Below are 25,813 nucleotides of genomic sequence, written 5' to 3' on the forward strand. Positions count from 1 at the left end.
CTTAACTTCTTGTTATGCACCAATCTAGCAGACAACTGCATCGAGGAATACTTATTTTTCTTATTGGTTACAGGTATTAAAAATGATGAAAATGGTCCCCATCCTGCAATTCTTGACCAAGAGAAACATTCGCATGCTGTACCCACCTTATTTCCTGATTTGGCACCATGCAACTTTTGGCTACAAAATTAAAACAGGATATGAAAGGATAATGATTTGAGTTGATTCAAGAAATTCAATCAAACAAGACAGATAGACTAAAAGCAATCACAAAAAACTTCCCAAATATATTTTGATCAGTAGTTGGTATGAAGGAACAAATGTACAATTGCAAGAGGTTATAATGAAGAAAATTAGCAACATAACACATTTAATTTATTACTGAATAAAATTAATTTTTGCAACATTTACTGAACTTTTTAATCAAGCCTTGTATGTATTAATCACCATTCAATAAAATTCTAAATAATATTAAAGGTAATTTTGAAGTAACATACCAGCATGTTCAGAGACATGAGTTCCTGGAGTTATAAGGACATCAACCTAAATAAATATAAAATGTTTATATTAGTTCATTAATAAATAATACAATAAAAGCAGCTCAATATAATAATCTTATTATGAGACTTCATAATAAGGTTAATCAACTGAGCATCTAACCATGGATAACATGAAATGTAAACTTCTGAAAATACAAGTGATAATTTTGAATAATTTTACCAAACAGTTTTTTTTTTTTATTTATGAGGACTTACTTTTTAATTTATTTGCACCTTTTTCCAGTTTTAAAAGAAAAAAAATTAAAACTAATTTAAAAAAAAAAAAAAAAAGGTGTAACTTTTTTTTATTCTGAAATAAAGGAACTTTCAGGCCAGAACTATTTCTTGCAAAAAATTACTTCCTGTCTAAACAGCATTTTTAAACTTTTATGCTGCTAACAAAAAAGCAGCAGAATTAAACAAGGTGACTGGTTGCTGCTATGATAGCATTTCTCCAGTTAGCAATCTATGTTACATTTAGATAAAGAGATGTTATGGTTGTGTTAGAGATGTTTATCATTGAATCATACCTACTTCAATATGGAAGTATATATGCTACTCATTCAGCTGTTTCAAGAAATACAGAAAAAAAAAAAAAAATTACAGACAAGTCTACATAACATCACATTTTATTACTATACACCTGCTTATGCATACTTACTATCTTCAGATTTATACAATCAACCTCCCAAACCCAGCAACTTGGTATCTGATCCTTGATGGATCTTAGAATTTTACAGATTTCAGATCACAGTCATTAAAAAACAAAAAATGAAAAATACTGCAACTTATTTTATATAGCACTGTACAAGTGTAGCTCCTATTTCAAGAAAAAGGTAATGTACAGTACATGGAAAAGTAAATTAAAAATCAAATTATTTCCCCTTCCAAAATATACCATACCATAGTATGTATATTGTGAAAGGGAAAATAATTGTTGCTTGCTATGTCGCTAACTGGAATTTATGATGCCTATGGCTAAACATCAGAAATGTGCCTTTGTCATTCATTAATACAATAAAAGTTTTCCCTTCCCAAAAATACACAGTACAGTACATTCTGGTAGGAGAAAAGCTTTACGTGATCACTTCACCAAAGTTCCAATGTCAAGCATACTTTACAAAATCTTTTCCATAATAGATAAGGACCAAAATGCATTGACTACACAGTAAATGTGTTTAGCCAATCTTTACTTCAGTATAATACTTTACATGCAAATCATGAAACCCAAAGACTAGGTAATCCATTGCTTACTATCAGTGAGTTATTAACTTGTTTAAGAACAGCAGTTGACCATTCCAATGATGAAACAAATGATCCTAAAAAGGATGTTACTTGAGTGCAGTAAAAACTTTTTATGGCTCTGAGGAAAATCGTCACCCTGCACAATTAGCTATAATGTTCTGCTCTGGAAAATGGCCAATCCAAAAACTAAATCTGTTGATTCTTGAGTAGTTTCTTTTCTTTCTTTTTTTTTTTTTTTTTTTTTTATATGACCACCCAAAACTGATAAACTTCAAGGTCCTGGACACAACTAAATACTCTAATTTTTATACCAACATTTTTTTCTAATCTCATATTTGCTGGTTGTGTTGTTTTGAATACCTGATGTCTCAACACAATACCCAACCCTTGAGGCAGATAATATAATAATCACCAGTGTTAAACGCTCCATCAGCAGTCACATACAAAATCTTAAATTGCATATTTTATGATTTCACTGACAACATTCAAAAGTTAACTTTTGCAACTTAACATTCCTGTCATATATATTCTAATAGCTACTTGTGTAACTATTAGAATATATATGAGACAACTATTAGAATATATATCCAGTCTTGGGAATTCCATTACAGCATTATTATGTGAATCATTTATTATTAATACATTAAATCTTGATTTTTAATAGGAGAATGGTGTCCATTAGTGCCAAATGTTCATTAAATTGAATTTTTTTTTCAAAACCATTTGTATTCCACATAATTTTCATATTTTTAATAATCTAAATAACCACAATTTAAATATCTTCTTAGTTGTTGTTGTTATTTGGTTTTTAGGAGCATTAGCAACTAAGGCCATATTGCTCCGGGAATATGCGGTGGTCATTCCTGACCTTTCCGCATCCTCCGTATTTGGTGGTGACGGGCTCGAACCCAGGTCTAATCAAGAAGCGTGTGCTACGCACTGCTGCTCCTTCCCACCTGGCTACGGAGGCACCACACACACAATTTAAATAATCACTCTGTATATGTAAAAAGGTAAAGTGCAGCCATTATCAAACCACTGCAGGATTGAAGCCTCCTCAACAATTCATGCAGAGGGAAATGGACCATAATCTGCCACACTGGTTGGCAGATCGACCGTATTCAGCAGTCAGGGGTTTGAACCCCGGTCTACTCAAGGAGCGTATGCTACTGCACTCCCGCTCCTGACCACTCGGCTACGGAGGCTATGTATGTATGTATGTATTAAAAATACAGAGATAAAATTAAACAATAAAATGAAAGTTTTTATTTAACTTGACTGTAGTGATCGATACACAGTACATGATTATAGAAGATAATTTACAGTGACTGTACAGTGGAGCCTGGAAAAACTTTATTCAGATTTAGTGAGCAAAGAAGCTGAAGTTGAGATGCTCATGAATTTTAGTGTCAAACTCCTTAAAAACTCATTTAAGCCTTGCATTGTAGGATAACTGATGCAACGTTTCTTTCACTCCATTTTCCTCACAGAAGTGGAAAACAGACACACCTGACTAACTTTTCTAACAGCTTTCATTTCTACAACAATCATATGAACATGTTTTCTTTTTTCACCAGTTTTCTTATGAGCCATTAATGATACACTTTAAGGGGATATAATAAAGAAACACAGCACAGGTGAGCATGATAGTGAGCATATCCATAAAAATACTGGGGTGCTTGTTGAAAGCTACCATGAGAGGTGGCAAATGAAGTTTAACATTGACAAATGTAAAGTACTACACATGGGAAGCAGTAACCCCAGAGTAATGTATCAACTCTGTGGTACTACACTGACAGTGGTAGAGAATGAAAAGGACCTGGGGGTAATTGTGCAGGCAGATATGAAGTTTTCTGAGCAGCGTTGGATCCATTATTGTTTTCTGTATTTATAAATGATATTGATGATGGTATATCAAGCTTAATGTCCAAGTTTGCAGATGATACAAAGGTTGGCAGGGTTGTTAAGGACACTACTGACGCTATGCTGCTGCAACAGGATCTGGAAAGGTTGAGCAGATGGGCTGAGAGGTGGCAAATGAAGTTTAACATTGACAAATGTAAAGTACTACATATGCGAAACAGCAACCCCAGAGCAACGTATAAACTCTGTGGTACTACACTGACAGTGGTAGAGAATGAAAAGGACCTGGGGGTAATTGTGCAGGCAGATATGAAGTTCTCTGAGCAGTGCAGATGGGCTGCAAGAGTAGCTCATGGTGTCTTGTCAATGATATACAGGAATTTTACTAGCAGAGAGAAGGAGGTGATTATTCCCTTGTATAAGGCAATGGTCTGGCCACACCTTGAGTACTGTATATGGGTCTGGAGGCCTCATTTCAAGAAGGATGTAGCTGCTGGAACAAGTACAGAGAAGGGCAACAAGATTAGTGAATGGAAAAAAGGGATGCTCTTACGAAGAAAGGCTTAAGTTTTGCAAATTACAGAGTCTGGAGACTAGGCACCGGCGAGGTGATCTGATAGTGTATAAAGCCTTGAATGGTTTGAGCATGCTCAATGCCGATGGGATTCTTCCTCTTGCTCAGAATAATCACCTGAGAGGGCATAAATTGAAATTGAGGAAAGACAGTTGTAGGACAGATGTGCAGAAGTTTGCCTTCAGCCAGCAGGTAGTTGATTGGTGGAACAGACTTCCATCTTTTGTTGTGGAAGTTGAGAGCCTAAATAAATTTAAGGCTGAGCTGGACAGGTATTTGGAATGAATGGAGGGGTGAAATGGGAGCGGGTTTTTTTTTGTTGTTTATCTTTTCTTGCTGATGTGCATAAGCTTGCTTTCTTGCATCGCATGCCTCTACTAATGCTAATGCTAATGACTCATGAATTCCTAGTTTACCCTATCTCAAGAGCACAAAATTCTGTGTGCTCATGTGACTGTTACCAGAGTGTGAATGCATTCTGGTACCAAGAAAATTTTACTGGTACTAGAGTGTGAATATGCTCTGGTACCAGTAAAATTTTCGTGTCCGTTAAATCTTAAATCCATTAAATTGAGGTTTGTAAAATTGAGGGTTTTCTGTATCAAGACTGTCCAAATGAAGGATTATAAGCCACATGGAATGTTCTCTGAAACTTGTAAGTTTCCAAAAAACATACACACAGTTATAATTTAACTTCTAGATAAACTGGAATCCGAAAGTTAAATTATAACTATGTTTTGTTTTGTTTTTTTCATTTTTAAATGTAACTGCACAAATTTTATATGAAATTTGACATCTTGAAGTAATTTAACATGATAAATCCCAATGCAATTTCAAAATATGACTTTCAGCTCAGGAGTACATAAATCAAGCAAGCTATAAAAGTGCACACACCACTCACATCTAACTTAACACAATATAAAATGAGTCTTGTTAGGTTTTTGCAGGTTGCAATGTAGATATCTAAAAGCTTCCAAAAAGTGGATGATTACTACAAGAACGCTCACAAGAAATGAGTGTTCTGCCAGTAAAAGAATCAGAAATGTGTCAACAATGATAATTTCAAGGTTATGGTGACAACATAAAAAGGAATGGTATATCAATGGTAAGCTCAAATCTGGACAGCAGATATAACATCTCAGAATGACCACTACTTAGTCTCATTCTAACTCTGTCTCTCTGTGAGCTCACAGCAGCCAGAGGAATGAGTTTCAAGGCAAATTGTAGAAAAAAATATATATATGTGTGATATATATGTGTATTAAAGGCTTCAGAGAAAAAGGTACTTTACATGAGATGGCCTGTGGCTTGCATTACCATCACCCCATCCCACAGATGAACCTATCTGATTGGTGCAGGGAACAATCAACAATATCTGGAGTTGTTGTTGTTGGTATAGAGCTTAATGACACAAGGGCTACTGAGGCCAAATTGTGTCTGTTCCTGTTTATTTACAGGCAACATATAGTTATAGATGTTAAATTATATTCTCCTGTACAGGTCAATATGTTTCAGGAACATCAAAAGTTCTTCTATGTTTGCTTCATTTCCTATGGAGTGAGATAAATCATAAGAGATGTTCAATGTGGAGAGAGATTTGAAAGTGTTTGAGTGGTTAGTTGAATGTAAGGGACAATCAACCAGAAAATGACGGACCGTAAATTGCATCTGACAGGATGAACACTGACGTGCGTTTTCTCCCAACAGCAGGAAGAGATGTGTACGATGAGTGTGTACAATTCTGAGTCGTGCCAATACTGCTTCCTCTCTTTTGAATATCCAGAGTTGACCAATGGGTTAGTGTTCTCTTTATAGATGACTCAAGCCTTGAAACTGATTCTTGATGTGGTCACATCTGGAGAGAACATGGAGCATGCTCTTATTTTCTCAAATATCAGGGAAAGGGAACCAATACTGTGGTGGTATGACAGGTGGTGGTTGCACCAACTTTCCGCATTTTGGGTATAAATTCCTCCTGTGCCTGCTGCCTTTCCATATTTGATGTTTTCCTTATTTTCCATGTGAAGTTTGGGGAGGCACCATGATGAACAGTCATGCCAAATTTTACATCTATAGAGGAGATACTTAGACTTCTCAATGGTATAGGTAAAAAAAAATTGTTGATCCCTATATGAAGCCTTTCAGGAATGCCACAGGTCCTGAATTAATTTTTATGAGAAATAATGCTCTTCCACTTAGGGTTCAGCAGGCCAAAGAACTCCTTCAGAGTGAAGATATTCTTCATGCAGAGCAGCCAGCCAAATCTTTGAACCTGAATCCAATTAAGCATATCAAGATGTTTTAGGAAGATGGATTGCAACATGTCAAACCTTCACTGAACTTTCCATATGCTGAGATCTTCTTCTTATTAAAACTACTCCTATGGTCTGTCCCAAGTAACAGTGTACTAAATGTACATCAATAAATGGCATGTGCAGGTCAAGCAGTAGTACATGCTGTATACTGGTGCAATTAATGTTTTGCTCATTGAGATGGTATAGTATATTAATATAAATAGAAGGGGTATCAAAAAGTTCGTACCCTTAGAAATAATAGCCCTAGAAAGGTGAAACTTCACAGGAACTTTAATCCGTTTCTAAGTACTCTTCGGGTATAGTAACACATTTCTCCCATCTATGGATCAGTTGTTTAATGCCTTGATCACAGAAGTCTGCACTTTTTGCTTGAAACCCTGATTCCACTTCATTGATGACTTCCTGAGACAAATCAAAGCGGTGTCCATGCAATGATTTCTTCATTTCTCGAAACAAGAAGTCTGTCGGTGCTAGGTCAGGAGAATAGGGTATGTGCTGCAGTAGTTCGAAGCCACACTGGGCAACCAAGTTGGTGGTGGCAATGGCCGTGTGAGCCGGTGCATTGTCTGACAGAAGACAGACACCTTTGGTTAACGTTCCACGCCTATTATCCTTCAAAGTATCGTGTAACTTTTCAAAACATTTCTGTAGTATTCTCCAGTAAGTGTGGAAAAACCAAGGTAGGTAATCTGTCAGGATAGCCCCTTTTCTGTCCAAAAACATGGACATCACCTTCTTTGCAGATGGAGTGGTCTTTGATTTTTTTGGAGGTGGGGAGAAGGTATGCTTCCACTGCTTTGATATGTCTTTAGTCTCCAGATCATACTGGTACACCCAGCATTCATCATTTGTCACCAACTGATCAAAAAAGTTCTCAACATCCGTATTACACAAATCCAACACTTGGCGAGAACGCTGCATTCGATATTGCTTCTGCAAAGGCGTCAGCAATCTTGGAACTCATCGTGCGAAGACCTTAGACATGTGCAGATGGTCATGTAAAATGATGTGAGCAGACCCATAACTAATTCCCACTGTCAGTAATGAAATGAATTGTCCTACATCTGTCATTACACACCAGCTGCTCAACCTTTGCAACTGTCTCACTGTCTGTGGATGTTGATGGCCTTCCTTCTCTTAGCTCGTCAAAGACACTTGTACGACCACACTGGAACTCCCCTGTTTCCATTTTTTTACAGTGTCATAGGATGGACAATTCTGCCCATACACAGCTTTCATTCCTTCATCAATTTCCTGAGTTTTCTTGCCCTGCAAATGCAGGAACTTGATCACTGTTTGATACTCCACTTTGTCAACCATAATTGTCCTCAGATTCTGGGCTCCACCTCTGGTGTATGATCACCTATGGGAATGAAATTTCACATATCAGTTATTGAATACGTAGACAACTTATGTTAAAAATGGCATCTTCCTACTGACGTTTTATCTAGGTCAGGGTACGAACTCTTTGATACCCCCTCGTATATCATACCAATTTTCTGTAACTTATTCTTCAGAAAATGGCTTCTGGATGATGTAATGCAACCCCCACGATACTATTTTCCTGCCAGCTTTCAGCATTTTAGGTATCATTTCATATATATGTCTACCTTTCCATAACCTTTTCTCTCAATAACAGAAACAGTATTGAAGATTTCTCCCATTTCAATCTTTTCTTCTTCAGCTCCTTCATTTAACAAATCATTGGAGTATTTAGTTCATACTTCTTTCCAGCTTTAACTGTACTCTTATTATTTTTGATTTTATTTTACTAAGAATTTTCCCCTGTTTTGAGATTTGCAACTAAATGCCCAAACCATTTTTCCAATTTTTTTTGGTACTTGTTTTCCATATCCTTTCCAAAATCTTTCTAAGATTTTGTTTTAACCTCTTTCACATCTATCTTATTCCTCTTATTCTTATTATTCCAATAGCGATTTATTAATTTTATTTGCAAAAAATTTCTTATAATATTATTTCTTTGTCTCTGACTGCCTATTTAACTTCTTGGGTTCCTGGTGTTCTGAATTTCCTTTAGAGACCTTCTGCTCTCACATGTTTTCTTCTGCAGCTTCTACAAAGTTTTCTTAAATTTTTGCCATTTTCATCTAAAGTCACATGAGCATTACAGATGCCACTTAAAGTTTGAGCAAGAAGGTGCTCAAACAACTTTCTATATTTAATTGTCATTAGAAATCTGAAAGTTTTACAGTTTTTATTAATTTTAACACCTCTATATTTGGTATTATCATTTTTAATTAGTGCAATATCAGATGATTGTCATGTCCAAGCCCACATCCTCTATATCAGTGGTCTCAAACTCAAATTGCATGCGGGCCGAATGCACGATCTGAAAGCAGCTGACAGGCCATACGTTAGTTTGTCTCCATCTATATAGCAATATGAACTGCGCAGCTGTGCATCCAGCTAACCAACTAGTGACTGACTCAAGGAAAATATATATCAGAAGTACCAACTCAATAGAAAAAATCGGAAACACCACAATACTGAAGCGCCACCAACTGTCGGCTGCCGAACTAAATTTACTGATTGTACCGACGTGGGAAGTTCTCCCACCTTACCCCAGTCATGTGGCCTGGCATACAAGCATACAGCGACAAAGACAAAGCCCCAACCTATTCATTCTATCTCTTTTTCCTTCAGTAGCATTTGTGCACATAAGCTCAGTCCATATCTCTATGTCTCTAAAATTATAAGCACCGTATTTACAACAAATACATAATTGAAATGTATTCGCGGGCCGTGTAAAATTGCTTCGGGGGCCGGATGTGGCCCGTGGGCCGCCAGTTTGAGACCACTGCTCTATATGACTTGTCTAAGATCCTTTTTCATAACAATTTAGACAATTATGTTTTTCTGGTTTCTATTTGCTCCTACCATGGACCTCTGGCCATCTTTTATGCTGAATTTATCTTTCTTTCCAAATTTTCCATAATTGCCTCTGTATAAGTAGTTGTCATTTCCTACCCTCTGCTATTTAAATCTCCAATCCATAGTATTCCTTCTTTGTCATTTAGGTTTCTATTAATTTTTATTTTCAAAAAAGTTTAGGGCATTCAGTAAAAACATATATACAAAGAAGCTGCATCACTCAATTTTCCATCTTTCCAAAAAAATAATAATACAGTTGGAGCCCTTTATAGCAAACCTCATTTTAATGCCCTGGCACATTATACAAAAACTGGTGTGGTAAGTCCCAGTTGATTTCCCACAAACCTAATGATAGTTTACATTATAATGATCTTAAAAGACATGAATTATCTATAGCAACACAAAAAATTTTGCCACTCTATCTTGTTTTTTACTTTTTTTTTATTACAATATTTGCATTTAAAAATGTAAGAAACTAATTTATTGAAGCTAATGAGAACTTATATGACTGTAATGAATCACTCATTGACAAAATTAACTTTGACTAGAAAGTTAATTTTCATTATACAGTGTACATGGAGAGAGTGGGAGGAGCAGGTAGATTCGCCAATCACAGGAAAAATTAAGATTTTATAAGCTGTAGATAATGACATGCATTCTAAGATTGAAAAAAAGATTGAAATTCTAGAGAAATCTGCTCCAATGGATAGGATCAAGGAAAAAAAGTGAAGCATCTGGATCTTGAAAAGGTACTCTTGGAATGATCAATGATGATGCATGCAAATCTTTATTATATGGAAATCTTTTAAAAACTAGGACTGAATGAAATTGTTTCTGCATCAAATGAATATTGGGGATTTAAAATTTCAAAATGTAAGAGCAATGAAGCTCAGTTTTTCCTACTTTAAGTAATCTTGTTTAAATATAAACATCGATATCATACCTTTATTGTAGGAAATCTTGACCCGACACTCACATCAAACTAATCTGATTAATGTAATATAAAATCTTTAAGTATTAAAATCTTTTAAAACCACGAACGTATCCCTATTGAAGGATTGTTGAATTATATGATATTATATAAAAAACTAAGCTTGTCTTCAATTCACATAGTCTGCCAGCTGCCACCAAGGAAGAGCCAAGTGCAGCCGATGCACATCAACTTACCCCAAACTAAACCCATTAGCATTGAAAGACCAGAAAGAGAAGACAATTGTCAAACTGTGTTAAAACTATATTAAATTAAAACCGTATTAAAATATTCTAAGGTTGAACTTCTTCAATATCCACTCTCTTATATTTTGAAATAGGCGCATCGCGACAAGATTATTACTGTTAACCAATGTGAATCATACTATTCACACATGCGCGTGAAGTTCCACGAGTCCGAAACAGTATATGGTCTCCATACATTTATAGAACAACAGTTTAATTTCATTTCAAGTATTTCAGCTATTAACAGTTTTATGTATTCTTTCTGTGAATTAATTACTTTAGCTTCATTAAACAGAAAAACGTGGTTCTCCTGAATGGCGTGAAAGGAAAGTTCAGATGCACCTGTCCTTTTCGCCCTCACAGATGCCTTGTGTTGTTGTAAACGTATCGAAATATAATTTTGGGTAGAACCGATGTAAAAGGAGTTGCACTCCCCACAAGCAATGTTATAGACAATATTGGTTTGCTCCATGTTAGAGACAGAGTTTGGTTTCCTTGCCCTCAATATTGTCTGGAGTTTACTTATCGGTTGTGCAACTATTTTGAATTCTGTATTTTTAAAAATGTTAATAAATTGCTCATACCATTGTTGTACATAAGGAATTTTAATAAAATATTTGTGTGGAGTTTTTAATCACTGGAACCGATTCGGATTTTAGTTTTGCCTGTCGTTGAATGTTCCTAATTATACCCAGTGTACATCCCCTGTTTAAATATCTTGTTGTAAGTTCCCCGAGTTCGTCATTAAGGGTTTCTTGTGTAGAACTATATCTATACACATTGTGAAATTGGTTGAAAATGATACTCCTTTTATACATAAAAGGGTAGTAACTCGAATAATGTAAAAATTTTCCTGTATTAGTAGGTTTCCGATATATTTTAAAGTATATGTTATCATTAACCCTTCTTAATGTAGAGTTAAGAAAGTTTATCGAGTTCTCACCTGATTTTTCTTATTCCAAAGTGAATTGAAGTCTTTGTGTGTATATTATTAAAATAACTCAAGATTATTTAAGTTGTTTTCATGTGAAATAACAAGGATATCATCTAAATACCTACCATAAAATGTTAACCTGGGAATATATGGATTTAAGTGTAATTGTTCAATAGTATTGAGATAACTTTCAGCTATTAAACCACTCAGACTAAGCCCCATGGGAAGGCCAAAAATTTGTCTGTAAATATCCAATTGAAAGTCAATATAATTAGCCTCTAAAAGAAATCTGATTAAGTTAATATTTCGGCTATAGGTAACTTGGTTTTATTTAACATTATTGCATTACTATTGATCAAATCCCATAATGTGTCGAGCGAATATTTAACATCTACATTAGTATACAGTGAGACAACATCAAGGGAAAACAACCTATCATCATTATCTAACTTTATATCTTTTAATGTATTAAAAAGAGAATCGGAATTTTTTATGCTAAATTTTAATGTAATACGTAACAGTTTTATGATTTCATATAAATAAGACGCTAAAGACGCAAAAGCCGAATTTTGTAGGAAACGATCGGTCTAATTGGATAACCCATTTTATGTAACTTGTCCAAAGGTCTTAACAAAGGTTGATACATTGTTAGTTCTTGCTTTAAGATTCTTTAATGTCGCCATTGTAATATAATCTTTTCTTCTATATTCCACTAAAGTATTATTGAACTGTTTAATCAAGTTATCGAACATACTTCTATTTTCCAATCGATAGGTGGAATTATTGGATATGATGCTCTTCGATTTCTCAATGTAATCCTCCTTATTCCCGAGCTGGATATCATCATTCTTTTTCTAATTCCCTTCTTCTCTCTCTCTCAGGGTAATTCAGAAATTTTTTTTTGGCTGGTGCAGCATAAGCCTCAGGCTTCCTTGCACCATATAGCTAATAATAATAATATTTAAGACAACCACCGTGTCCCCTTTATCCGCTTTTTGTATTACAATATTATCGTTTTTCTTTAAGTTTTGTAATCTGATTCTTTCTTGTTTTGATAATTTGGGTATATTAGGATCGTTAGAATTATTTATAACATTATTTATCAGCTGTATTAATCCCTCCTTATTTTTAGTGTTCCTTAAACCGTATTCAAATTCAACTACTATTTGTTTTTTTGGAAGTCGTGTGGGTGGCAGATTATAATTAAGTCCTTTTCTTAAAAGATTTATTTGAACAGTGGAAAAATTATATGTGGATAAATTTACAACACCAAGGTTCATATTATTTTCCTGTGTATCTGTCTCATTCGAAATAATATCACTGTAAGGTGTAACTAAATGCGTTGCCTCATGTTGTGTAATATGACTAATACCTACCACCCCTACATTATATGTCATATTTTCAATACTATAAGATTGTGTATTACTCTCCGTTCGAACAACAAATCTATTCCTTGTCATAATTAGATGTTGTATTTTGTTTATGTGTCTAGTATTTATTTCTTTTTCTAATGCTCGTTTTCTAATTTCAATAACAGATTTTAAGAAATTCCAATCACTATAATGCAAATATCTTTTAACTTTATTTCGGAGGTTTTGCAGTTGATTAAAGTATTTTTTCTTACTAAGAAATCTGCCATCTAATGTCATCTTGACTATTTGTCGAGATACTTTAAAAGCTAATTTCCGTATGCCTACTATCTTTTGTTTGAGGGAAACCCTTGTGAATTTGGGGATTAAATTAGACTTTAAACAATATTTGAGAAACCTAATATGTAATTTCTGTGCCTCGTATTTTAATGTAATTCTAATATATTCCTGAACCAAATCATATAAATGGTTGTTCATGTTGTTCGAAAGAATGAGCAAAAATAGGTATTATAAAATGACTAAGTCAGAGAGAAAACGTAAAACGTGTCAACGTAAAAAATGTGAAGAATGAAAAGAAGTTCAACCTTAGAATATTTTAATACGGTTTTAATTTAATATAGTTTTAACACAGTTTGACAATTGTCTTCTCTTTCTGGTCTATCAATGCTAATTGATTTAGTTTGGGGTAAGTTGATGTGCATCGGCTGTACTTGGCTCTTCCTTGGTGGCAGCTGGCAGACTATGTGAATTGAAGACAAGCTTAGTTTTTTATATAATATCATATAATTCTACAATCCTTCAATAGGGATATGTTTGCGGTTTTAAAAGATTTTAATACTTAAAGATTTTATATTACATTAATTGTAATTGGATTAGTTTGATGTGAGCGTCGGGTCAAGATTTCCTACAATAAAGGTATGATATCAATCTTATATTTAAACAATGGGGATTTAAAGTATTCTGATGGATGATTCCAGAAATCTAAGATTGTCTTTCAAAAAAGTGTGTGGTGAAAATGCTCTTGACATTGAAGCTACAAAGAAATGGAATAAGAATTGCTTAATGGAATAAGAATTGAATAAGAGAGAGAATTCCTCTCTTAATCACTGGGAAAGCCCACAGAAGCCCTAATGCTTTAAAGATTTGAAGAGATATTGCTGACTATGTATCAAGCAAACCAATAGATTTGGATGTCATCAAAAATCTAAAAGAATAGATCAGAGACTTAGATTACAAGATAAGCAGGGAAAATAGAAAAATTCTGCTCTTTGTGGATAACTATACTCCTTATTGCCCAGGTGAAAGCCTCTGTACAATCACTGTTTGATATCTGCTCCTATTATGACATCAGTTCTTCAACCACTTGATCAAGGTGTAATCCAGTACTTTAAGGGGAAATTTTCAAAGAATGCTATTAAACAAAACTGTGCTAAGTCTTGAAAGCAAAACACAATGGAAAATTGACATGCTGCAGGCAATCTGTGTTTAAGCATGGGATGAAGTGGATGAAAAACTGATCACCAATTGCTTCAGACATGATGGATTATCACCTTCAGTGGTTTTTTTGTAAAAAAATAGGTGCCAGTACTCATTCTTTGCTATCAGCAAAAATTGAAAATTAAAAGGATATGAAAAGTACTCTAAAATTTTTTTTTTCCTGATATTGTTACTTTAGTAGTAATGTTTTTAGAATAAGAACAACAAATTAAGTATATTAACACAGTTTATTAAGCATAAATTTATTATTCAAGTATATAAAAAAATAAGTAAAATGTGAGTAAAATAAGTAAAAAATAATAACATAAGTAAAAATAATTTCATAATAAAGCTTTTGTAGAATATTCCAAATTTTTATTAAGTTCTCATGTAACACCCTATGCCGACTTCTTTTCTTCCTCTTTGTGTGTCGGTTGCTGAATGAAGTTTCCGAAGCAGCCACGAACTGACATATTTTGCTGAATTGAAGCGGGTCAGCAGTGGGCCTACAGTTTTAAGAAACATTAGTGAAGGAACTGTTTTTGTCGTCAACGAAGTGCTGGTTGGACACGATCAGATTCATTTGTGAAAATCCTCGTTCATATTCACTCGATGAAATTGGTATCATACTCAGAGCGTTCTTCAAATACTTCAATTCTTCCGAAACCTTCTTATCAATTAGGTATCCACGAATTTCATCTCTTTCATTTAACTGTAACCTAATTGACAATTTTCTAACTTCATTTTCACCAAATGACAACAATTCATGTTTTTAGAAGGATTAATACCATTGTTGTCCTCGTTTTCCTTTTCTCGTCATTAGATTTGTCACTAGTTCTTAAATTTGAATTTTTTTTTTAAACTAACGCACTTCCGAGAAACAACAGATGATTATTTGTCGGGGTAAAAGAAAATCACTTTTCTAATTCTCGAATGGGGCGTTTACAGTTGATTCACAGTGGTGTCCAACCCACGAGGAAAGTGAACTAAAACAGCATTTTAAAATTCAGTAAGGAAGTTCAGTAAATGTAATTGTGTATTGTACTTAATAAAATTTTCGAATATTTTCAATTTTACTTTTACATGCAACAAGATATGGAAAATGTAACACACTAAAGAAATCTAACTTTGAATTTTTTTTAATAGGGCCCCTGTACGGGAAAAGGTTGGACACCACTGCAGTAGAAGGTGGGCCAGAGCCCATTGGGAATACACCTTGATCTGCTCACTCTTGACTAGTGCGACTTCTCCGTATGTGGGACAGGTAGTCAGATAGGTTTACTAGGTACTACTAAGTTGTAGAATGGTAATCCCTTTAGCTCTCTTAATTCGAAGGCCAGAAATGCGAACAGTGCATACCGAGTTAATACTCTCCTAATCCGTTCGCTATAAGAAAATTTTCTTCACTCAATGGAAACTATTTTAAATGTAACTTCCAAGGGGAATTCAAAATAATTCGCTATAAAAGGACTTCACTAAACAGAGGTCTGACTGAGTGATTTAGAATTATAAAAATGGTTATACAGTTTTATATAGACAATATCTTAACAATAGACAGTAAAAAATGCAAATTTAGTTAAATAATTTTAAGCTTATTTGAATAGGTAAATGTGAAAAAAATTTATGGAACATTACAAATTTCAAAGTATGTTGCATCCAAATGTCACATGTCAATGTTAATAAAGGTGCCGGTACACCGTACCGTCCCAAAAAAAGCACTGATCACCTTTAATGATGCAATGAATCACGGTTTGCATGCTTCTTACTATATCAATTGTGAAGAGTAGTCTGACAATAGTGAAGAAATTTTTGAGGATGTGTATCATCACCTAAACTTAGCAGGGAAACATGTTTTGAAGACTATGATGAAGTGGATGCAGATACTGCATGTTTCAGGATATGTAAGAATGAAAAGGAACTTGTTGCAGATATGGTGGAACCTTAAATTTGTAGTGATGAAGAGGAACCAACTGTGGTTGAGCAAGAAGTTTTGTTGAAGATGCGTATAAAGGATTAGAACTTGTACATTGCTTTTTTAAAGCACAGCCTAACTGTGAAAGTGAATCAGCCACTATTATGTGCCTTCATAATTCTCTTTTAAAACGTGCTCTGCTACTGAAACCAATTCCCCTGTCTATGGTTAGGCCTTGATATGTATGTACAGTACGTCTGTACATACTTATTTGATAAATTAATCTTACTAAGCTGCACAATTATTGCAAAATGTACAATTTTCATTTTCTTGTTAAAAAATATTACTAGTAAATTATATTACTAGTAAAAAAATTGAATATTCCGAATTAGATTATACTGCATTGTATTAGTAGAATTATATTAAATGTTCAAACTTTTTTTCTTTTGCTAATTATATGAACTATCGATATACAAGTATAATATTCATGATATAATGACCATTTTTCTTATTTCCCTGAGCAGGTCACTATAAAGAGCTGGACTGTAATAAATAAGTAATGATGCGATATAATACATTTCTTATTTAATTTTTGTTTTTTGTTTAATTATTAATATTGCAAGTATTGTTTCTACAATTTTTAACTTTTTTTTATGGGTTAAAAATGCTTGTGTGCAGGGCTGCACCAGGTTATATAGCTGCCCTGGTGCAAACTTCTTATTGATGACCCTACCCTTCCACGGTCATTTTTCTATTATAAATTTTTTTTTGGGAATTTAAAAAAATATATTTTCAAAATAATATATAATTTTATTTTTTAAACACAAAATAACATATATTATGATACATGAAGTAAATATGTTAAAAATAATATTTAAAAAAATGAAAATACATTTATTTTGCTTTGGCTGGAGACAATAAATAAAAATGTAAATAATAATAAAACAATAACAAAACATTATATAAATTTAACTTGTCTTGCTTTGGCTGTAGCTAGTACAACTACAAAAAAATTATAAAGTTCCTGTATAATTCCAAAAAAATCAATTGTCTCAAAAGATATTTTTGCCACATCATTCACCACTAAATTAAAAATATGTGCAGCGCAAGCAAAAGGCTTGGGGGTTTATATCTAAATTTTTTTCCTGAAGACCATTATGTTTTCCTTTCATGCTGGCTCCGTTGTTGTAGCTTATTCTTATTTGGTTTTTTAGGAGCATTAGCAACTAAGGCCATATTGCTCCAGGAATATGCGGTGGTCATTCCCTTGACCTTTCCGCATCCTCCGTATTTGGTGGTGACGGGCTCGAACCCCGGTCTAATCAAGAAGCGTGTACTACGCACTGCTGCTCCTTCCCACCTGGCTACGGAGGCGCCCATTGTTGTAGCCTTGCCCTAGCATATTTCAGACATAAATGTTATATTTTTCCAAAAATTCTAAAATGAACGTAGTTAGCCCACTACCAGTAGTATTTTCAATTTCACAGAAACCTAAAAAAATGTTCCCTAATTTAAATTTTTTGTGTTTCATCATTATAAATTACAAATCTTAAAATTGTTCCTGATGACTGGCATTAGGCGTACTATCTAAAATCAAAGAATAATATTTAGCTTTCTGTAACTTATCTAAAATTTTTGTCCTTATACTATTTCCTATTATATTTAAAATATTATTTTGAATTTTGTCTCCTAAATAATGTGACATGTGAAGTTTATCAATCTGAATAAGTTACATGTGCTCCGATAAAGTGGAATCAAATTTGGCAATCATTTGTATTAATTGCAAAAAAGTTTCCATTATTGTTATCAAATAATTTTGAATTAGTACCCCTTAAAGCCAAATTTTGTTTTGCCAAATACTGAATGCGAAGAGGAATTCACTTTAATACTGATTGCCATTTATTTTTTCTAGATTTATCAGACTTTGATTATGTGTGTCTACTGTATTTTGTAATTCTAAGTTTTTATGCAAATTAATTAATTTGTTAGTGCATTCAGCATGCATATTGCTTTTTTCATGAATATTCAAATGTCTTGTTAAATGTTGCCAATCTTTGAATCCACCATTTACAAGTGGAACTGTAATAGTACTATTTAAAAATAATTTACAATTATAACAAAAGACAGCATTTTGCAAAATCGAATATAGTAACCACTTATGTGAAAGTGATTCACCATTTTGTAATTTTTTAGTGTAATATTCAATAGAAAAATTTCTTCTATTATTATTTTTATCCTTTGGAAAATCAATTTTTTTTAACTGATCTGGTTTGTTTTCAACTAACATCATTCTTATTTTATTATTTAAAAATTGTGGCCATTTACTGGGATCACTGAGTGAAATTAGTTGATCTTGTATACTACTGTTGTGATCTTCACTTTCCTCTTCATCTGAATTTGCTCCACTTACACCTAGTGTTTCTTGCTGAATTTGAATGTGAACATCCTGGACAGGTGATAATTCAGGTGTTTCAGTTTCTTCATCAATAGTAGTAAAGCTAGAGGAAATGGAAGTTGATGGATCTGGCTGTGGCTGGATGTCCAGAAACCTGGTAATTTAACTTATTGCTTTTTTATTTGGTCGCTTTTCAATTTTTTTTCTTTTTCTGTATTCATAACCAGAGAGTCATTTCCTTCCATCAGACATCTGAGAAATGTTGAAAAAAAAAAAAAAAAAAAAAAAATTTTTTTTATTTAAAATTCATTATCTCTTAATAAAAAATACGCAAAATACATTCTTCGATCCATTGAACTTTTAATCTTCTTAGTCTTTGCCATCTCTTTCAGTGTTTACAGAATATTGGTCTTTACTGCCCCTTTGTCATTGCCACACCACTTGCACCTCCGGGTTGGTGTGGCTCTGCTTGTGTGAATTAGCTTGGGGACCTAACCACCATTAATAACAGTGTTTACATGGTGAAAATATATTGAGTTCCTAACAACCACTCGGAAATAAACTTTTGAAGTACAACCCATTTAACTTCTTGTACTTATAAAAGAGTGTTGTATCAAAGCTACAGTGGTAGACAACAGACTAACTTTGGTAAGAAGGGGAAGGAACAGGGAGGTACATATTGCACCACAAAGCTGATTCATTTAGATGTTGGATTATTAAATTTTCCAGACCATCTGATGCTGGAATTTCACTGAATTTGAAATAACATCTTTCAACTGTCAGTGACAAACCATTTTTAAAATAATTAGTTTTTCAAAAGGATTTATAAGTGTTCCTATTTATTTCAGAATATAAGAATATTTTTGTGGTAAATGTATTATAAATAAGACTAATCTGAGAACAGTGAACACCAAAATATTTCAACAACTCACCTTAAACCTACTGGGGAGGGCCCGAAGAAGTTTTACTTGAATTGCTAGACCAATTAAAGTAGCCATGCTGCAATGGGGTATAGTTGGAGTGAAGTGTACAGTTATTTCATTGGCATCATCATCAACCTTAAGAGATTATAATACAGTTTAGAGAAAATTAAAAATATTATGTAAAAGTGTTTAAAAAATCTAATCTAATAATGTTATAAGTACAGAAAAGTAAATTAAATGATTTGATGTAATAACGTTAAAAATGATATATTTATAGTGCACCAAATCAGGTATTAATGCACTTGTTTCATATTAATTTGAAATTACAAACAAAATTTCAAATTAAAATGAAAAACCAGACGGATAACCAGTCCGGTCAGCAGACTGCTCATTGTGGAAAGGCTGGTGATGGAGGGAACACATGCAGTAACGATATACAATAGACATCCATGGGACTGCAGCAATGCCAGGCTATCATATATTCCAGATTACTGGATGTATATCTAAAAGAACAGTCCCCAACCTTTTTTTTTGGTAGATATACTGAGTACAAAGTCTAATGTAGCTGAAATTTGTAACACATAAGGAAAAATTTACTTCATGTCACAAATATGAAGCCCTTGTATAAGGCAATGGTCAGGCCACACCTTGAGTACTTTATACAGGTCTGGAGGCCTCACATTTTAGGAAGGATATAGAGCTGCTGGAACAAGTACAGAGAAGGGCAATGAGACTGGTGAGGGGGAACAAAGGGTTGCTCTTACCAAGAAAGGCTTAAGTTCTGCAAATTACAGCATCTGGAGATTAAGCATCTGCAAGATGATCTGATGGAGGTGTATAAGGTCTTGAATGGTTTGAGCCAGCTCAATGCTGATGGGATTCTTCCTCTTGCTCAGATTAAGCACCTGAGGGGCATAAATTCAAATTGAGGAAAGACAGTTGTAGAATAGATGTGCAGAAATATGCTTTTTGCCAAATTGCTGGAGCAAACTTTCATCGGTGGCGGCGGAAGTTGATAGCTTAAATAAATTCAAGGAAGAACTGGACAAACTTTTGAAGCAAACAGATGGGTAAAATGGGAAGTTTTTTTTTTTTTTTGGCTGATGCTGTATAAGCTTGCTTTCTTGCATCATATGCCTCTAATGCTAATATCACTGTTTAAGTTACTTATATACAACTTTGTTTCATATAATTTTTAGATATTGTCATTATTTATTACTGTCGTAATTTTTAGATATTGTCATTATTTTTTGTGTATTCTCTAGTGAGGCTTCAGCTCCCTCCCCGAGGGCATATGAACTCCTGGTTCAAAACTGCAGATCTAAATACACTAAGTCTCACATAACTGAAAAATTTTGATGTATTCATTTTATCAATATTATTTTATTATATAAAATAATAAAAAATGTAAAAACTGTTAGGTGCAGTTGATTACATTTTTCATTATGAAACAACCTTTTAGTACATATTTCAATAATGAAACAACCTTTGTATCTTTCTGCCTTTTAATATCATACACACCAATGTTCAACTTGGTGATTTTCAGCAGTTGTGTACAGTACGATGATACTGCTGTTAAATTTTGCCATAGCTACCCGATGCAGTGTTCTCCAATGCCAAACCCATGCTTTGGTCCACTAATAATTAAACTCTGTCAAAATTAAAAGCTTTTTAAATTCTTTACCTGATAAAATTTTCCCCTACATATGCTAAATTATGTATTATCAGCACGTTGATATAACATAAAGTGAAAAAAACACAAGAAATGATAAATTGCAGGGTCTCTAAGTTACAAACACTCCACTTACAAACATTGTATATAGAGGAAATGGAAGTTGATGGACCTGGCTGTGGCTGGATGTCCAGAAATCGTATAATGCTATCAAGAATGAATAATCTTTAAATATTTATTCATTTGTTCCCTGATCAAATATAAATGGATGAAAAAGTTGCTTTATCAATGTAGTTTACAAACATAACAAATGAAATGTGTTATGTCAGCTTAATACTCCATGTAAGAGCTGCAAGACTGGAAACTTGAGTTTCCCATGCTGATTATCAACAATTCATTAATTTTGGCTCAAGAATAGCAAGAGATGATCCTATGATCTTCTAACAATCTTCCCCATGCCATAAATTAAATGCAAGATGTCCACCTTGTTTATCAATATATTTTTGTTATCAATATTTCCAACTCACATATGCACTGTGGTGAAAGGATGGATCCTGCTCTTGAAGCCAGCCTGTCTCATTGCCTCATCACTTAAAGGGTGTTCTCCATGAAGATGTCTCTACACATGTTCAGAGAGAAAAAAATCAGAGAGCCGAGTACAGACTATGTGCAAGATGAGACAAAACTCTCTATCTTTGGTCTGCAATTTTCATCTGAGTCATATGGGCAGCATGTGGCTTGATATTATTGTGGTGTAATGTGATTTGGTGTCTTGTTAGAGCCTCTCTTTTTTTGCTTCATAGACCCATTAAGCTTATCAAATGTTTAGCAATATGTTTCTTTATTTATTATCTGACCTTTCTCTAAAAAAAAAAATCAACCGAAACTGGGCCTTCTGTCCCAAAATACTGTGGCCATAATTGTTGTGATGATCTAGCAGACAATCTGAGGTGTTTCCTTCGCTGCTGCTGATGGATGTGTCCATTCCATAGACAAGGATTTAGAATAAGAGTCAAAATGGAACATCCAGGTCTCATCACCTATTATCAGACATTTAAAAAAATCTTCTTGAAAGTTATTGCATTCCTGCAACAGGCTTCAAGAATTTTATTTCTCTTGTTAACCGATTGGATACCAATTTGCAGCATATTTTTTTTATTTCTAATGTGTCTAAAATAGGTAACACACTTCACTCTGAATACCCTAGGGCTTGCATCATTGCATATATGGTTATTTGTCCTGTCTTCTGAATCATTTTGTCAAAATCTAAAAATGTTTTCTTTGATGTATACAGACTTCAGTCTTCTGCTCCTTGGCTGGTCACAAATCTGTATAGCTGAATTTCTCCTCGCTTGAAAAGAAACTATATCACTGATCATTGGCAGAATTGGACATCAGATTGATTGTTCAAAACATCAGATCTATACTAGAACGAATAATTTATGTCTTAATATCTACACTAGCAATGTATAAATCTTTATGATGCTAACTAAATTGCAAAAATTTCTGTCATCCAACAAGCTTTACTTATGGACAGACACTCGTATGCATGTGTAATTATACACCAGTGAGCCAAAACATTGTGACCAGCGAGTCATTATGCAAATCGAAGCAACTGCAGGTGAACTACGGCAAGTGAGGACACGGTATAAAAAACACTCGATACTGATCTCCATTAATCAGTGTTACTCTTCTTCTTCGGATGGGAAAGACAGCAGACTTAAGCGAGTTTGACAAAGGCCAAATTGTAATGGCCAGACGACTGGGTCAGAGCATGTCCCAAACAGCACGGCTGGTGGGATGCTCCTGGTCAGCCTTGGTTAGTACCTACCGAAAGTGGTCCGAGGAGGGAAAGCCCATGAACTGCCGGCAAGGTGTTGGACGACCACGGCTCATCTATGCTCGAGGTGAGTGAAGGCTCTTCTGGATGGTACATGGCAACAGAAGGATGACTGTGGTGCAACTTGCCAGTAATTGGAATGCTGGTGATGAGAGTAATGTGTCACAACACAGTACATCGAACCCTGCTGAAAATGGGGCTGCCTAGCCGCAGGTCTCTCCGAGTGCACATGCTAATCACAGTTCACCGGTGACAGCGCCTACAATGGGCACACGAGCATCGAAACTGGATGTTGAGTGATTGGAAGAAGGTCGTCTGGCCTGATGAATCACGTTTCTGTTGCACCATGTGGATGGCCCGGTTATGTGTGCGCCGTTTACCTGGGGAAGTGATGGCACCTGGATGCACCATGGGACGAAAACAAGCCAGTGTCATGCTTTGGGCAATGTTCTGCTGGGATACCTTGGATCCAGTCATCCATGTGCCAGGCACTCCAACGTCTACCACCTACCTAAACATCATTGCTGACCAGATACACCCTTTCATGGCAATGGTCTTCTCCTCTGGTGGTGCTATCTTTCAGCAGGACAGTGCGCCATGCCACACTGCCTGGATTGTTCGAGACTGGTTCGTGGAACATGAGGAAGACTTCCAGGTATTGCCCTGGCCTCCAAATTCCCCAGACATCAGTCCCATCGAGCATCTGTGGTTTGTGTTGGAACAGCAACTCCGATCTGCAGCGTCTCAACCACAGACCTTACAGGAGTTAAAAGGATCTGCTGGTTACGTGTTGGTACCAGATACCACAAGACACATTTAGAAATTTTGTAGCATCCATGCCTCGCCGGGTACGAGCTGTTTTGGCTGCATGTGGAGGACCAACATCATATTAGGTAGGTGGTCATAATGTTTTGGCTCGTCGGTGTATATGTATATACGGAGTTTGCTTTGCATTAGCAACACTACCTAATAACTTGTGAAGTCACCTTTTGCCTGTAATACAGCTCAACATCTGCAATGTGTTGCAGAGTATCTTGTGGTAGTGCTACCCATGCATTGCACAATGTGCCTGGTAATGCATACACATTTTCAGGAGGATGGTATTGGCATCAAATGTACTTTTCCAGTAGGTCCCAAACATGCTCAACTGGGTTGACAATGGATGATTTGGGCAGCATTGGAAGAATGGAAAATTCATTGTCATGTTCCTGAAACCAGTTGGCAACCTGTTGGGCCTTTGCACCATGGCACAGTCTTATTAATAGACGTCAGAGTTCTCTGGACAAACTATCATCATGAAGGAGTGTACTTGGTTGGTGATGATAGAAAGATACCCAACAAACCACTGATTAATGGTGATCAGAGGACCCAGGACATGCCATGAAAACATTCCCCAAACCATAATGCCACTGACTGCAGCCTGCCAAACAGCAACAATACATCCAGGTGCCATGGCCTCATATTGCTTTCTCCAAATGTGGATACATCCATCAGCACAATAGAGTTGGAAATAGGCTTCATCAGACCCTGCGACAGATTTAGCATTAGTAGAGGCATTTGATGCAAGAAAGCAAGCTTATGCAGCATCAGCCAAAAAAAAAATAAAATAAAATAAATAAATAAATAAAAAATAACCACTTCCACTTCACCCCTCTGTTCGTTCGAAATACCTGTCCAGCTGAGCCTTAAACTTATTTAGGCTATCAACTTCCACGACAAGGGATGGAAGTCTATTCCACCAACCAACCACCCGCTGGCTAAAGGCAATTTCCTCACGTCTATCCTACATCTGTCTTTTCTCAATTTGAATTTATGCCCTCTCAGGTGATTATTCTGAGCAAGAGGAAGAATCCCATCAGCATTGAGCATGCTCAAACCATTCAAGGCTTTATACACCTCTATCAGATCACCTCGCTGGTGCCTAGTCCCCAGACACTGTAATTTGCAAAACTTAAGCCTTACTTCGTAAGAGCACCCTTTTGTTCCATTGACTAATCTTGTTGCCCTTCTCTGTACTCGTTCCAGCATCTCTACATCCTTCTTGAAATGAGGCCTCCAGACCTGTATACTTATCATATTTCCACATGTTGGTAGTGACGTGCCAATACAAGGCATTTTCTTATGTCTCACAGTGGTTATCCATGACATCCAGTGACTGCCATAACCTATATGAACTAATGTCTGGCACACAGTTCATGTGGGAACTTCCCCTTGGACTCAGAGGAATTCCCCACAGACTGGAGATGTGCAAATGTATCCCCAATCCACAAAAGGGGATCTAAGGATGACAAGTTAACATTGACAAATGTAAAGTACATTTGATTTGTACATTGGATTAACATTGACAAATGTAAAGTACTACATATGGGAAACAGTAACCCCAGAGCAACGTATCAACTCTGCGGTACTACACTGACAGTGGTGGAGAATGAAAAGGACCTGGGGGTAATTGTGCAGGCAGATATGAAGTTCTCTGAGCAGACGAGCTGCAAGAGTAGCTCATGGTGTCTTGTCAATGATATACAGGAATTTTTCTAGCAGGGATAAGGAGGTGATTATTCCCTTGTATAAGGCAATGGTTAGGCCACATCTTGAGTACTGTATACAGGTCTGGAGGCCTCATTTCAAGAAGGATGTAGAGCTGCTGG

General features: G+C 35.2%; 1 protein-coding gene across 1 annotated transcript in view; it reads right to left on the reverse strand.

Moving 5' to 3' along the window:
- Positions 1 to 25,813, reverse strand: part of galla-2 (MIP18 family protein galla-2) — a 39,230-nt gene that overhangs the window by 10,290 nt on the left and 3,127 nt on the right. Inside the window, exons 3-4 of the mRNA XM_090376899.1 lie at positions 19,663 to 19,788; positions 498 to 543 (exon numbers count right to left, since the gene is read on the reverse strand). Coding sequence (XP_090233025.1) covers positions 498 to 543; positions 19,663 to 19,788 — 172 coding nt within the window. The remainder of the gene's footprint in view (positions 1 to 497; positions 544 to 19,662; positions 19,789 to 25,813) is intronic.

The sequence above is a fragment of the Mastigoproctus giganteus genome, chromosome 7, assembly GCF_048544385.1.
Source record: "Mastigoproctus giganteus isolate SK-2022 chromosome 7, ASM4854438v1, whole genome shotgun sequence".
NCBI lineage: Eukaryota > Metazoa > Arthropoda > Arachnida > Uropygi > Thelyphonidae > Mastigoproctus > Mastigoproctus giganteus.